Here is a 17,058-nt window from a genome sequence, read left to right as displayed (position 1 = left end):
TATCCCAAAAACATAATTACTGGACCGGAAAAATATAATTACTGGAACAAAAAAGCTATCTCAAAATTTGATAAGATGTATTCTGAGAAACGAAAGATATGGAGAGGGGAGTTGGTTGTCGTCCAACCACTTTTGACTACCCATTACTGATGTGCTCTTTTGACCCTCTTTTGGTACCCTTTTCACCTTAATTACTTAAATTACCTTCAATTGCAGCTTGGAGCAATCTAAGGATTTTTCCTTGTAGAGCTCCAGAGTTGACGATTTGAGTTAAATTTAAGATTCTTTAGTGACCATGTGTACTGTGCTGATCCATAGCTTCCCAGTTGAGTTTACACTCTCTGGAGGACCAGTCAGCTTCCAGTCTTCGTTTGAAGATGCCCAGAGATTCAGCAGTAACAGTTTTTTCAGAGAGTTTATTGCAAGTGTTGATGATTCTTCAACAAAAGAATTGAGCGCGGGCTCTGGATAGGGTAGGCTGTTTAAACAAGTTTCAACTGATGACCTCTAAGTTCTTGAGTTAGGACCAACAGTGGGAAATAATGCTGGGAGTGTTTTAACCGTTAATAACTCATAACCTTACAAGTAGTTGCAATTCCAGTAGAAGTTGGAGTAGTTTAGTAGGAGTAGTCTTAGTAGCAGCATACACAAATAACCTATCGGTCAATTGATCTTTCCCTTTAAGCATTCTCCAAAAGTTCCAACTTAATACCCAATTCCATTCTTAAGATTCATCCTTTTGATAACTTGCATGCACATAGTGTGTTTTAATGTAGTTCAATTTCCCCCTCCCCCAATATTCTATCAAATTTTCACCTTAACATGCGTAGTCTCAATAGTAGTAATATCACAGTCGTAGTGATAGTAGTAGGAGCAGTAGTAAGAAAAATAGTGTTGTATTAGTAGTAATAGTAATAGTACTAGCAGAAGTAACATTAGCAGTAGTAGAAGGTGCATGTTGCCTTCTGGTTAGTTGAACATCCCTTTCATGATGCCCCAGAAGTTTCACCTTGATACAGTAGCCTATTCCAAAAATATTGCTGTTACGCCTGTATTAGCAATCTGTATGCACATTGTGTGTTTTCATTTAGTTCAATTTTCCCCTCAACGTTTCCTAATTGTTATAAATGTTGATGGTAAGTCTAGGCAAAAGAAAAGAAAAAAGACTACAAAAATATGTAAGACCTACCATCTCCTCCCCAGGTTGTATTCTCTTAAGTCTAAAATATTCGATTTTATAATGATAAATAAAATAATTGCATAATATAATTATTATATATAATAAAAAAAAAATTACAATTGCAGTTGGTTGGTGCCTGCGCTGCGCAGACCATTGGTAAGTAAGCGTGAAAGTTTAAGTTAAAATAATCAAAACGAAGGTTTGAATGATAAGTTTGTTCAAATACTAAGTAATTTAACTTAGAATAAAAAGAAGTTTTTTCTTTAGTTTAAAATCTATTAATTTAAAAAACTGTAATTTTGGCAAAAAAAAAGGCTATGTGCCTTAACAGGTATGTTGTATCAAAATCCAAAAATGGAGGAATTTTTGAAAGGGCTCAAATTTTTTGCATTTACATTCAACATTATAATTTTCTGACAAAGAGCCTTGCAATAATCAGCTGTATATTTACCGAATTTAAATAAATCAATCAACATAATTCTTTGTGATCATTGATGTATATTCTTTCTATATTAAAAAAAAATATAAAATTTTTTTTCAGCATAATACGCAAATAAAAAAGACATAAAATAATTTATACACACAAAAAAAAAGATAGGCAACTGCTCCCACCAATGAAAAGAATAATCCCAGGACAAGAACTAAAATTCCATGAAAGATAGAATCACGTCAAGTTACATGTAGATTGAAACAAACAAAGTGTGTCAAAATCTATGTTTATGCTTCATTTTATAAAAAAAATGACCAAAGTATAAAACAAACAAAAAGAGGCTTTTGAAAGCACACCTTCTTCCTTTAATGTAAAAGAGCTGACCAAAATCTGGGACGAGCTACAAGAATTGCCCTTAGGAGTGTCCAAATCATTAGATGAATGAACAAAACTTGCAACTCCCAAGGGTTCATCAGTCTCCATTTGCAAAAGATCCATGATTTCTGAAAGAAAGAGTGATTGAATGATAAGTGAAACAATACAAAAGACACAATAAGGTAAACTATATAAACAATAGGCAGAGGCAACTTCAAGTCAATAATGGCTGACAAATCAAATATAATTAAAAAAAAGCTGTCAATCTAAATAAAGAAATGGCATTAGTAATTTTGAATCATAAGCAGCATCCCTAGAACACAATATCGGTGAAAAAGGTACATCCAAAAACGACTCAACTCTATGTGGCTCTTACAAGGGTTGTTATCAAGTGAAAATAAGTTATGAAGGGTTATGAGAAATACTCGGACCAAATTTTAAATAAAGACAGTTTTCCATATAGTATAAATCATGTTCAGGTATTTAGTTGTGAAGAGGGCATTGACCATACTCCTCTTTGTGGTAGTTTTGCCTGTTTTGAGTTGGACTGGGTCAAAACCCCAGAAAAATTTTGTACCTTATTTGCATAATTTATGCGACATTCAACCGTTCTATTGGTGATTAACACTACTTTGACAAAGATGATACAGGGGCAATCTAAGTAACTATAGGCAATTAGCTAACGCATCCAAAGCGAACCACTTTTTGCTTCAAGTCCATTATTAGATGAGTTTTACAATGAGATGTTTAGCTTTAAATTAGCAATTTTGGGCAATAATTTGATTAAACAATATATCAATGTTTCACTTTCTATATTTGTTATAATGATTTTGATAGCTCCATTTTTTTTTTTCTAACTAATTAGCTCTTCGCTTTGCCAAAGTTCAATGACAAAAATTGTAATTCACGAACATTTTACGAAATTTTTTTCCAAACTTTGAATAATGCACATAGAGGCTTTGATGACATGAATACTTACCAGAAAAATATATATTTGAAAATACAGTGGCTAAGCCTCCAGATAAAGAGAAATAAACTAAAAATAAAATATGGCTATTTCAAGCAATTTCAGCAATTTCAATGTTTTCCCCAGAGAATTGTCTGCGCCTTTGAGTGATTAAACAAAAAAAGCACGTTTTTCAACTGAAAGTACGGATCAACATTAAAACTTAAACGAACAGAAATTATTACAATATGGGGAGGATACCCCTCCACAATACCTCGCTGACGTTATTTAGAATGCTCAAAAAGCTATCTCATTCTAATTTAACAAAGCTTGTGTTTCACTTTTTGTTTGTAAAGGATTGGGATACAGTCATATTTTAGCTAAGGAGCAAAGTATTTAGGAGGGCCATCTCTGAAAACATCCTACCATTGAAAATTCCCCAGAGAAAAATTTATCTCCTGTAAGAATGTCTGTTTATTTCCCGATAATAAATACTATGTGTCAGCAACAGACTTTTCTTTTTTGAATTAAACGAAAAAAAAAATTTTTAACTGAAAGCAAGGAATGACATTAGAACTTGAAACGAACAAAAATTATTCAGTATATGAAAGGTGTTGTTCCCTCCTCAACGCCTCGCTCTTCACACTAAAGTTTGACTCTTTGTTACAACTGTACTTTTTAAAACAATAAAAACTTTAGTGGGAAGAGTGAGGCGTTGAGGAGGGGACAAACCCTTTTCAAATACAGAATAATTATAAAAAAAAGCTTCCTTTTAGAAAGCTTCCTATTCTAATTAAAAAGCCCCTGTGTTTCAGTAAACACACTTAAAAAATTGGGACAAACAGTGAAACTTTAGCATATAGAGCAAGGTATTAAGAAGGAAAACACCCTTCCAATACGGAGTGGGAAACCCTCCCCCTCACAGAAATCTCCTTTGGTGAAATTTCATCCAACATAAAAAAAACCTTCACTCTGTCAAATTCCTTCCACAGTTCCATCATCGCTGAGTATACCCCCTTTCTGTAAAATTGCTTGCAGACATTTCAGCCTGAAAAATTCTCCTAATCATTCTTTCATTTGAACAAGACTTTAATGTCTAATTGGTTTCTCAATCACTCCAGAAATACCCCCCCCCCCATGGAAATTATTTCCCAGAAATCAAAACACGCGGAAAATAGCCCCCAAATAATTCTGCCAGAACATCTTTAATACAGTCATTAAAACTTTCCGTTTAGCCAAGATGGTTGGTCAAAATACACAATCTTTGGCAATCTGTCCTCCTTCATCTGCAGAACATGCCCTAACCATCTCAACCTTTCTCTCATTATAGCCCTAGAAAACAGGATTGAACCATACTTTCGGAAGAGCCTACTGATTTAAATACAATCAGTCAGCTGGGTACCCAGAACAATCCGTATGCAATTTCTCTGGAAAACATCTAACAAATCTTCATCCGCTTTTTGGAGCTCCCTTGCTTCCAAGCCATATTTGACCACTACCATCACTGTAGCTTCCAATATTCTAATCTTGGGTTGCAAACTTATCTTCTGATTCTTACAATTTTTTTTTAACTGTGAAAAAAGCACCCTGAGCCTTGACTATTCTACTTTTAACATCTTCACTGCTCTGAATGTATTTCCTAATAATGCTACCAAGGTAAGTGAAGATTTCCATCTTATTAATCTTTTTGTTACCCAACATCCCCTTTTCATCTTGACTCATTCCTAGCCTTAGTGACTTAGTTATCTTAATATTTATTTCCAAACCTATTCTAGCACCCTGAACTGGCAAAACCTCTAAAATTTCATTCATTTTGCTCACATATTGATCTAGGACACTTAAATCATCAGCAAAATCAAATTCCAGGTGATTTCTTCCACCCCACTTCATTTCATGGTCTCTCATTGCCTTTCCTGTGCTTCTGAAGACAAAATCCATCAAAACCTCTTCTATCAACAAAATTGAATCAACAAAATTATCTAAAAAAAATGAGGACTAAAGGTGTTTGATAATTCAGGCACTTCTCAATTATTAACCTAAGAGTGAAAATTTGGTTGACACATCCTCTACCTTTTCTAGAACTACACTGTTCTTCTCTTACAACTTTGTCTATAGAATCTATCAGTCTAAAAAGTATCTTATTACAAACTAATTTCCTACCTACAGATACCAGACTAATGCCTCAATAATTACAACACTCACTCTTATCACCTTTCTTATACAGTGGTTTAATTAAAGTTTTCCTAAAATTTCTAGGTACTTCCTCTTTTTCAAAAATCATATTCATAATCTTATGTCACTTATTTCTAACCTCAGAACTGCTATATTTAAGAAACTGTTTTACCAAACTATCAGCACCTGGAGGCTTATTACATTTTAATCCTTTTAGTACTGCTGCTAATTCTTCCTCACAAAACAAATATTCCTTCACATCCAAGGTATCACAAACTTTTTCATTTTCTACTGTATCTTTTCCTGTAACTCTATCTTGGTTTAGCACATTCTCAAAATGGTCTGTCCATCTCTCTTTAACTCTTTCCTTATCACTATTTGAAGCCCTGTTCTTATCTTTAACTGGGACAGGTCCTGATTGACTACTCTCTTTCTGAATTTATTAGAACTAGTACAATAGTTTACCAATATGCCATATAGCTGCATCTTCCAGATCCTTGCAATTTTATCCATGGCCTCCACTTCACACCTCCTCAGCTTATATTTAAATGCTTTCTACAGTTTCTTTTTATTCCTTTTGTTTTCATATAATGTATTGCTCAGATAATTCTTGTACAAGCCCTTTCTCCTCACTATTAAACATAAAGCTGTTCCACTAATATTCCTAGCTGCAGTCCTAACTTTCTTCCCTAAGACACCATCAGCAACTTCACAAAATGTTTTCCAAAAATAATTCCAACCATCTTCAACATTGTAAAATTTTAAACTCTCCATTTTAATATTAAACTGTTCCTGGAAATCTTTTCTCAAATTCTCATCCTGGAGTCTACTAGCATAATAACTTCCCAGGATGTAGTTACACTTCCAAAATTTCAAGTTTATATTAACCCTAGATACTACCAGATGGTGATCTTTACTTGTAAACATCAATAACAGCACTCCTATATGCCCTAGTATCTTTTATTGATCCTGCCAGTCTTTGGTTTACATTAATGTAATCAATAAGGTTTGCTGTCTTAGCATCATGTGAATACCATATTAACTTATGGGCCATTTTATAACCAAACACCATATTTGTTATAACTAGATTGTTATGCATACAAAATTGCAACAGTCTATAGCTATTGCTGTTTTGTTTTCCCATTCAACAGTCTGTAGCCATTGCTGTTTTGTTTTCCTACACCAAATTTACCTAGGCTAGGATACCATCTATTCCCATTTCTACGAGCCTGGGTGTTAAAATCTCCTAATAAAAACACTGTATTTCTATCTGGGACCCAGTCTATTTGCTTCTATAACTGTAAGTAAAATTCATCTGAATCACTAGTATCTCCGTCAGTTGGCACTACAGGGCTATATATTACTAAAACTGATACCCTGAACTTTTTAATCATAAAACGAGCAATTAGTATTCATATTATTAATACCTTTCCAGTCTAAACAAGACATAGCAGCAACCTTACTCATGAGCCCTACTCCCTGCCCTTGTACCCCATCTTTCCTGCCTAAGTAATCTAAAGTCATGCTTCCTACTCCTGGGATATGAATTTCTGCAACTCCTAATAAGCTCAGTTTGAATTGTCTCAATATGTCTGTCAAAATGTCAATACAATAGCTATTTTTTTACAGCAAAACATTCCAAGTTTCAATTTTCATGTTCTTTAAATCATTGAAATTATTTTGGCCTCAGGAAAAGCAATAGTCCTGGATACCAATGCAGGAGAGGGGCCAACACATCTGCTCAAGTCTACACCAAAGTGCTTAAGCGGGCTTAGAACTGGACAGCAAGAAGTCCCTGGGACCTCCAGCATGAAGGGAGGCTTTGCACAATCCTGGGCCTATTCTTTGCCACAACATGGTTTTCAGCAATGGCAATGCTCTACTATCATCAAGAGTAAAAATCCTGCACCGACAGTCTCAAGCCTATTACCTCCAATTCATTATATATTCATGCCTACAAATATTATGCTAATATAGGGAGGCAACCCATATAGATAAATCAGCTCAGAAGAGATTTTTCAGGAAGAATTATCCATTAATCAGAATCTTGTGTTAATCATGTGCTGTTTATCTCAATACAGTAACCCTTTTATGAAATTAAATAGAAAAAACAAGTTTTTCAACTATAAGTAAGGACCTACATTAAAAATTTAAATGAACAAACATTTTCAACATATGAGGGGGCTTCCCCCTCTCTTTATGTTAAAAGTTTGACTTTTTTCCTAATTCTTTCAGAAAGACTCAATAACCATTAGGGCTGTTTAATTAGAATAAAAAGCTTTGTCAAAGCAATAATTAGTTTAATGAGTAAGAGACTTAGGAGGGTGCAGCCCCACTAATATATGGCCTAATTTTTTTTTTAATATTGTTCTGTACTTTAAGCTGAAAAAACTTTTTTTTTAATTTTATTTTCTGATTTTTAATCAGATTATGCTAAAAACTCTGAATCCCCCAAGGTGGTTTCAGACACCATCCCCTCTCCCCACTCAGCACCCACCAACACTCATTCATAACAGGTGATTGGAAATTGAAAAAAAAAACTTATTAAGGATGTAAAAACTTTGGTGTAAAGAGCAAGGTCTTCAGGAAAGGGCAACTCCTTACATATAAATAATAATTTCCATCTGTTAAAGTTTTGATGTTGCTTCTTACTGTCAGTTGAAGAAACTTTTTTTTAATTTAATTTCTGATCACTTTTATATGACACTGGGAAATCTGGCTCCCCCTTTGTGAGAGATTCCTTTAAAATCCTTTACCCACAGACAAATTCCACCATGGAATGTTGTTTTCACGCAAAAATACCCCTCCCCCCCCCTCTCCAGGTAAATTCCTCCTAGACAATTCCATTCTAGCTGAAATTTTCATCCAAAAAATTTCTCACAGATTATCTTAGGTGAAAAATTTTTCTTAATGCACTTTCATTTGAAAAAGACTTTAGTTTCTGATTGTTTCTAAAATTACGGTGGTAATCCCCCCCCCTGGTGGAAAATTTTCCCAGCAAAACCGCAGCAACAGGGTATTTTTAAGAAAATAGTTTTGGGGGAGGAGAAGAGGGGTGCAAAAGAAACTTTAAAAACGCATCAAAAATGTGAAATTGATATCTACTCCCTTACAATTTCTTGGAATATTTCTGGTCTATGATGTTATTATGAAAGTAAAGAATAAAACTAAACCCCAAAATCAGCAGAATTTATTCTGTACAGGAGGAGGACTGTCCCTTCCTCATCCACACCTTCAACTCAAGGTTGCAGAAGATTTGGAGTGTGCTCATTGGATCAGAAATTAAGAGTTCTAGTCCCTTTTTTTAAAATCCAGAGGGATTGGAAACCAACCAGGAGCATGAGGGTGGTATTTTTGGGGTGGGATTCCATGGAGGGCTATTTTGTGGGGGAGGGGAGGGGTATTTTCCAGGGGATTAATGCCCACCGCCTAAAAAACGCAAGCAAAGATATAAAAAAAGACCACTAACATCTTAAGATGCATCAAACAAGGCATGTTCAATGCAGACAATAACCAGAAAAGAACAGAAACGTATAACAATAATAAAAAAAGGAATTGCCACTAATCAAGTGAAAAAGAGAAAGGGAAGATCAGAATTACTTGTCAATAAAACTAAAACTAATTAAAATTTAACCTGCATTAGGTTGACCTTTTATTATCTGGAGGGGGTTGGAGCAGCTTAAATACAATTGGTTTGCTTTTTTGTGCAGGAGGGGTAGGGGGGTCATTTGTTTTTGGTTTTCTTTTTTTTAATATTCTTTCTAGTTTTCTTAGCCTATCTCTTCTTTCACTGTTCTTGTTGTTCCATTCTTCTGGTATTGTTTTTATTCTTTTGTTGTACTGGTGTAAATGAATAAATAAATCTTAAAACAAGTACAGCTAAAATTTTAATATACAAATCAAGCTGAAAACAAACAAAAATATTTTGCTATTGTAGCATAAATGAAACCCAAAACAAACAAAAATTGAATATACAATCATATCAAACAAACATACAACATGTACTAATATAAATTAATATATAAATCTTAAAACGAATAAAGCTTTAATTAAATATGCGAATCAAGATTAAAACAAACAAAAATCACAAAAAATAAGAGTATGGGTACAGCCTACTTCCTTAACTTTAAAAGTCGAAAACCTACTGTGTCATTGGTGATTTACTGAAAATGAATTAGGGGAGAGGGGCGATACCGCACGGGGGCGACTCCGTACGTTTGACCTGTCGTCTAAAGTTTTTGAGCTAAGCCTTTCAAAAAATTCACGCTAGATGCCCTTCATGTAACGCTCATTTGGCGCAAGTTTTAAATTTTGGAGAAAAGAGACAACCGAGAAAAGAGGTAAGGAAGTTTTTATATGCTTGCTGGAAATCCTGACACATGTAGTATTTGTCAAATATTTTCTAAGTTTTTGTAGCTCTTGAGCCGTGAGTTAGCAGGATCAGACAAGGTATACCCCTGCTATTTGTATGGTAATTTTCATCAGTAAATATCAGGCCGTTATCTACGAAAAAAATATTTCAAAATGGCGTCAACATGGGGTAACTCCGGACACTTTTTTGGGGTGATTCCGGACACTTTTCGTGGTGTCCGGTTTCACCCTGTACTTACGGAAGTCTTTCATAAGTTGGAAAATGGAACTATGTGTAGCTCGAAGCAGAATATTGGTAAAATTGACTGTATTCCTATTGTCTTATAGAGAAACTGAAGTGATTTGTTTTGACTATCAAACTTTGTTTTCAACATTTACACTTAGACAAAAGTTACCCCTTGCCTTACAGCCTTGCCTATCTAAACATAACTAGTCTGTGTAATAAACTTTGTCTTGAATCAAAGTTGTCCAAGATTAAGTCTGCCTATTATTTAGATACTTTGCTCCAACTTTAAGATCCTGTGTTCAAGATTGGACAGCATTTTCTATGATTTGGCTAAGCTTAACCTTTAATTTCTATCCGAAATTAAGGCGTAATTTTGACTGTCTATGCGTTTAAAATAGTCTCGACATGTCACTGTTTATGGCAAAAATATTCAAGCTAATCTTAATCGAATATTCTTCAATACTTCCTAACTGGTGTACGGTACCAATAAACCTTACCCACCCCCCATCCCCTCCTTGTTTAAAATACATAGTCTGAATTGTATACATTCAATGGATTATTGTCTTATATATTATAATGTTTAGTTTTATAATATATGTGATTGGAACTTATAATTAGACAGTGATAATTCAAAAGGAGTCATGTGAGATTTATATAAGCTTAGATTTACAGTACACCTTCACAGCTATGCAGATCAGTTCAATTCATTTTCACCCATCATATTTAAAAATAATACTTATTATTAAATGATTTACTATTATGTTGAACAATAAACATTTGTTCAATGCCTACTTATATCAGAAAGATAAACAGTAGCGTCTAAGCCAAGGGGGTAGAGGGTTTGAAACCCCCCGAAATGTTTGTCTGACTTGTAGAAACGTGAGAAAAATGAACATAAACGAATGATTGATGTGGTTTTTTAAAGTTTTTTTGTTTAATGTTTTGTATTATAATGTTAAACTAAACATTACGCTGCCTGCAGGCATCTCTCCATTCTATGCCTCAAAGCACACCTCAAAGCATGGCGTGACCTGTGTTAATTTCCATGTTGTTCTCTTGAGGTTCTGACAATTATAATTTTCTTTTACAGATGGTTCGCACCTACATTCGAAAGGGGAGTGGTCTTCCTGATCTAGAATTAGTTAGGCGTGCTTTTATTCAATTTTATACATAGGAAGTTGTCTTTCTGAGCAACCGCAGAAGGATTTTCCCTGAAGAAGAGTACGCTTGTGGATGTAGTGAAACGATACAAGGCAAAATTGCAAATCGGTAAGCAGAGTGGTGCTCGTGATAGCAATTTTAACAATGACATTGTTCAGAAGAGCACTAAGCTTGTTTTTATTTCCAAACAAGAGAAAGAGCTTGCTGCATACCTCGAAAAATGCTCACTACTTAACCATGGGCTGACTCCCTATGTAACAAGAAAGTTAGCCTACCAATGGGCAATAGCATTGAAGATAAAATTCCCATCAAGCTGGAAACTGAATGAGAGAGCAGGAATGGATTGGCTAAGAGGTTTCATCAAGCGGAACGCCAGTTTGTCCATCAGAAAACCCTAAAATACAAGCCAGACTTGTGCTGCAGGCTTTAACGCCGTTGTAATTGGTGTCTTCTTTAGAAATCTTCAGGAGTTATATTGCAAGTATCATTTTCCTCCTGGTCGAATTTGGAACTGTGATGAAACAGGAGTACCCACAGTTGTTCAGGCCCCAAAGGTGATTGCTAAAAGGGGAGCAAAACAGGTGGCACAGACTGTGTCAGCAGAAAGAGGGGAAAATACCACAATGCTATGCTTTGTATCTGCAATTGGTGAGACAATTCCACCAGTGTTTGTTTTTCCAAGAGTCAAAGCTCCAGAGAGGATGTATCAAGATGGACCACCAGGATGCATTGGCTTAGCCCATCCCAGTGGATGGATGACTTTGGACAATTTCCTTTGTTCCATGGAACACTTTCTAAGAGAGGTCAAACCCAGCAAAAAAGACCCTGTTTTACTCTTGTTTGACAATCATGAAAGCCATATTTCAGTAGAAGTAGTTTCTTAGTGTAAAGATAACGCCATCCACCTCCTAACTTTTCCTCCTCATTGCTCTCATCGTCTCCAACCCCTTGATGTTTCAGTGTATGCACCATTGAAGCAAGCAATCAGGGATTCATTTGACAATTGGATGCAATTAAACCCTGGTCAGAGAATTTCAATACATGAAATAGCAAAATTGGGCAAGTATCCCTTTTTGGAAAAGCTGAATCCTCAAAACATCACAGCTGGTTTTGAGAAGGCAGGAATTTGGCCTGTAAATCCAAATGTGTTCACAGAAGTCGATTTTCTGCCTGCTGAGGTGGTAAACTGCCCAGATCCAGCTGAACAGAATGCCCCAGAAACTTCCAATATGGATGATCCTCACCTTGGTTTATTTTGTGATTCATCTCCTGTCATGATGGGTCAACAGCAGTCAAACTTACCTACGGCAGTAACTCCTGAAAGCATCAAACCATATCCACAGGCGAAAATGCAAGTGTGGTCGTGCAAAAACCGTAAAAAAGTCAAAAGTAGAATTCTGACAGAAACGCCAGAAAAAAGAGCACTAGAAGCACAGACTGAGCTAAAGCTTGCTAAGAAAAAGAAGAAGTCGCTAAAAAAAAGTCAAAGGTTTCACTCATTGCTGACAAAACTAGAGACAGCATTTCAGACATAGATATACAGCTCAATGATGAGTCAGATGACGAGTCTTTACATTGTGGAAGTATCAGTGAGTTTGAGACAGATGAAGAATTATCTTGTGGAAATTTTGTGCTTGTGAGGTTTACGGTTGGAAAGAAGCAAAACTCTGCTGTTTACTATGTTGGTGAAATAGAAGAAATAAGTGGCAGGGTAGCAAAAATAAACTACCTGCACAAGTCTGGTAGGAAGTTCATCTTCCCTGAATGTCAAGATTGTGCAAAAACTGACTTTCAAGACATTATTATGAAGCTTCCCGCAACGGCATCAGTAGGAAGAACTGGGTGAACAGCGAAAGCTATTGTATTTGGCTGTGATTTGGCCCAATTTCCCATAAAATAAATTTAATGTTATATTTAACTTGTATAATATCTGAATTAAATGCTAATAATATCTGAATCAATAATTATAAGCATTAATTAATGAATGTACGGAAATGCCCCATGTGTGTCCGAAGTCACCCCCTGGTTGGGGTGACTTTGGACACTTGAAGAGGTCAAACATTTGTGGGTCTCACCAAGAAACAAATTGATGAATTTCAGAGGAAAAATTCACCCTGAAAAGTGAATAATTGAGCTATCTATTCATGTAAAAAGGAAATTTGTATATTTAGAAATACGCTTTTTAGGGGTCAAAATCCTCAAAATGTTCGGTTTCACCCCTCTCTCCCCTATATTACAAATATTTTCGTATGTACTTATTACAACATTGAAAATAGAAATGAAATTACAGTAAAATTAAATTTTGAAATGATGGGCTTTTTAGCAGGTGGATATCATTGTATATCAAATACTTAGTTTAATCTTATTTCTTCCCAAAACCATTCCCAACCAGTTTAGTTTCACTACAAAGAAGAGTTTACCTAATGCCCCCTTAACCAGAAACAGTAAAATTAAATTTTGAAATGATGGGCTTTTCAGCAGGTGATATAATTGTATATCAAATATTTAGTTTAATCTCGTTTCTTCCCAAAACCATTCACAACCAATTTAGTTTCACTACAAACAAGAATTTAGCAAATGCCCCCTTCCCTAACTGTAAAAAATCCAAAGCTTACTGCATCATTGGTGCTTCACCAAAAGAAAATAATATTACAAAAATTCTCTTTTCTAGTAATTACAGCATTGAAATGAAAATAAAAATTACACTATTCAAATTTTATTTATTATAAAAAGAATTTCACCTTTTCAATTGTATTTATTTAAATAAACTTAAACCTTTAGCCTCCTTATAGTATATTAAATGCTAAATACACATTAAATGCATTCAATACCTTGTGGAAACTAAGTGTTTCTCCTTGTACTATAAAATATTACATTCAGATGCCTACTGGTACAGAAAATTTAGCCCACTCTGCCACTGCAGGTGTGGGCAGTTCTAACAGATAACAAGATGAACATGATCCATGAAATCAGGTTCCACCTGGGTTTTTAGCCTGTTGGTAAAATGGGTCCTGACTATAATTGGGGTTATTCTTTGTAATTTGTTCTTGGGTTCTGCCTGTTCTTGGTTTCATTTATTTTTTTATAGTAAATTATAGTAGTCTTTTGTTGAAAAATTACTTGAATTTATTTTTGGTCACTTCTTCTTTAATGTAGCTCTTTAGTCTTATTTAAAAAACTTCTTTTCAGAAAAATTTTATTTTCACTTAACCTAAATCATAGGACTGGCTCTAGCAAGGATATATTCAATTCTAAGACAAATATTGCAAAGCAGAAAAAATGTATTTAACTGGGCATGGATGTAAGACTAACTTTTGTTGAAGTGTAAATAAAAAATAAAAAAGAAGCTGTACAGTCAGTCAATCCTAACTTGTCAAGACCTGGCAATCAGAAAATTAAAACTGTATAATTATCAACATCATATCAAAGAATATGTAGCTACTCTTTATCTTTACTAAAATGTATATTTCAACCAAAAATTTGTCCAAGACCAGTCACTGACTGACATAGGTACTGACATAGTTGCCTAACTATATCATCTTGAGAGTCACACAATAGATTAGATTAAAGGTCAGGTTTGGGGCTACTATATGAAATTAATTGACTGAAGTTTTAACAAGATAGGTGTACAAAACAAAAATAACTAGAAATATTGTTCTGAGCAATGAATTTTGGCAGTTGATTTATATGGCATGTAAGGCCTAGACTATTACTTCTATGGGCCAAAACTTCTTTTTTTTATTTGTTTGTAAATTAGGTTATGGGACATGAAACTATCATATCTTTCTCTTTATCTGATAAACTGGTGATTACTTGAAGTAAATCTAACCATTTCTTTCATGTTGTAGGGGATGACTTGAAATCACTATACATTGTGTGCTTATAACTTACTGGCAGTGTTTTGAATGGCTGAGTGGCCCTATACATTGGAAGTAGTCAGAAATAAAGAACTGTCAGTGATATAACAAGTCAGAAATTAAAAAATAACCCTTGAACCCCCAAGGTACTTATGCTTTTCCTGAGATACAGGAAGTGTATCTTGCAGGAATAAAACAAGCATAAGATCAAAAAATATCTTTTACTGTGTTTTTAATAGGTTACATATGACATTAATTTAAATGAAGAAACTTAAAGTGCTGCTGACAAGGATTTATGATATTTCCCTGTTTCAGGAGAAGCAAAAACAAAGACTATTTTGAAACAGCAATCACTTAATAACTTTATGACACTTGGATTTTCTACCAAAAATTAAAGAATTTTCTTCAATTATGTAGGTACAGTTGCTTTAGAACCATTCTTAATTTTATATGAATTTTGAACTTTTCAAGGAATGTTTGGGTTTTGTTTCAAATATTTAGCATTAACTTGAGGGATTTTTCCACCATGCAACAGAAAACTGTTAACTAACATTTTTCCCAGCAATTGTTTTTCTGCTGTCCAACTAAAAATTGTTAGCTAACATTGTTAGAGGATTTCTCTTACAAATCAAATATTTATTGAAGGAAATTGTGGGCGAGTTTAATGCGAAATATTCAAAATAAGCAGGATGGGTCCTATTTATGCTTACAATATTGATAGAGAATTGAGGACTTCTTCTTCTTCTTCTTCTATTTAACAGCAGGCGGGCTTTTCAGTAAAACTATTTAGCCCTTTTCCTTCTGCTTCACTCTGTGGGCTACAGAGCTACTGGCTTGATTGCCTCATATTTATTAGATATATTCAGATATCTTTCAGCAGATCTTTTGACTCTAGGAGTTCAAATATAAGATGATAGATGTCGATTTCTATGCTCTGTGTGCAGGTATAGTTGGCTAGGCTCTTGACTGATAGTGGGATTTTGTGGTGTTTGAAGTATTTTAACAGTTTAGAAAGCAAGGTATGTTGTGCAGACGTCAGCATATTACATTCAAATAGGCAATGGTCAATTGTTTCATTATTCATATTACAATGCCTGCAAAGAGGGGACAGGGGAATTGAACCACTTGAATTAGAAATCTTATATGAGAATGCAAGGAAATTTAGTCCATTTGTTCCAGAACGAATTCTATGATAAATTTTAGAAAGATACTTATTGGGAAAGGGGGAAAGGATAGGATTAATCTTATTAAAATTAATATCTGATAGCCTCCATCGGTAAATATCTCTAATTGGGATTGGTCTCCCACTTGGCTGGTCAATATTTATAGCATTTTTTGCTATTTCATCAACCTGATGATTACCACTTATGCCAGAGTGGCTAGGAATGTACTGAAAGTAAGTCTTTATGCCACTTGAAGCAAGATTATCAATAATACTGAGACAATGCTAAGTGTCAATATCCAACTTATATTGAGGAGCTGAGGCCAGCAACTTAAGGCTTGATAAAGAGTCGGAATAGATGATAATATTATTCAATTTTTCAATCAAAGATTGGTTTTGCTTAAGGTGTTCTAATGCCAGGATTATGGCATTTAACTCAGCAGACATTATAGATAAATTATTAAATAATCTCTCGCCCATTGCAATTTTCAGGTGAGGAAGGAAAACACCACTTGCAACCTTCTCATTCATTTTTGACCCATCAACAAACATTTGGAAGTGATTTTTATAGGTAATTGTATTAAGTTCTGTAAATTTTTTCTGAACAAAAGCAATGGGGGTTAAATCTTTATTCCATTTTGAAAATTCAGTATTTATTATGGGAGATGACCAATTCCATGGAGTGGATTGGGGGAAAGTAGGTGCAATAGACTTTTCTGGTACAGGGAACTTCTTTTGAATATTGGCATACTCATCTGCAATACCTCTATACATGGCTGTATTTCTTAACCAATTATGTAATGTGTGTGAGCTATTTGATTCAATTTTTGTAAGATGTTTTATCAAGAGAAAGCTACGTCTCTCCCTGATTGTTGTTAATCCACTCTCAATAATCAGAAACTTGGTGATTGTGGGTTTCCTAAGACCAAATATGAGACGTATTATATCATTTTGTGTTGTTTCAATTTTTTGCATCTGGGTCTTTGCACATGCACCATAGACAATGAGCCCATAATCAACATGGGGTCTTATATGTGATTTATAAAACTGGAGTAAGGTTTTCTCCTTACAACCCCAGGGTGTGGAAAGAAGTCTTTTTAGTATATTTGCTTTTCTATAATGTTTTTTAATTGTTTGAAATATGGAGGTGGAAATTAAGTTTTTGGTCAAGCATGAGA

At 34.6% G+C, this 17,058-nt stretch overlaps 1 protein-coding gene and 1 pseudogene across 2 annotated transcripts in view; one reads left to right on the top strand and one right to left on the bottom strand.

Moving 5' to 3' along the window:
* LOC148952916 (uncharacterized) overlaps positions 1 to 4,846 on the bottom strand; it is an 87,778-nt gene extending 82,932 nt beyond the window's left edge. The window contains exons 1-2 of the mRNA XM_089088172.1: positions 4,753 to 4,846; positions 1,967 to 2,113 (exon numbers count right to left, since the gene is read on the bottom strand). Of these exons, the coding sequence (XP_088944298.1) occupies positions 1,967 to 2,108 (142 nt within the window). The 5' untranslated portion in view covers positions 2,109 to 2,113; positions 4,753 to 4,846. The remainder of the gene's footprint in view (positions 1 to 1,966; positions 2,114 to 4,752) is intronic.
* Positions 1 to 17,058, top strand: part of LOC148952914 (uncharacterized) — a 383,133-nt pseudogene that overhangs the window by 152,891 nt on the left and 213,184 nt on the right. The gene's annotated exons all lie outside the window — the stretch shown is intronic.

This window comes from Artemia sp. Qi Xiang Cuo, chromosome 4, assembly GCF_049724085.1.
Source record: "Artemia sp. Qi Xiang Cuo chromosome 4, ASM4972408v1, whole genome shotgun sequence".
Taxonomy (NCBI): Eukaryota; Metazoa; Arthropoda; class Branchiopoda; order Anostraca; family Artemiidae; genus Artemia; species Artemia sp. Qi Xiang Cuo.
The sequence above is the reverse complement of the archived record's forward strand: the minus strand, read 5'-3'. Positions and strand labels throughout refer to the sequence as shown.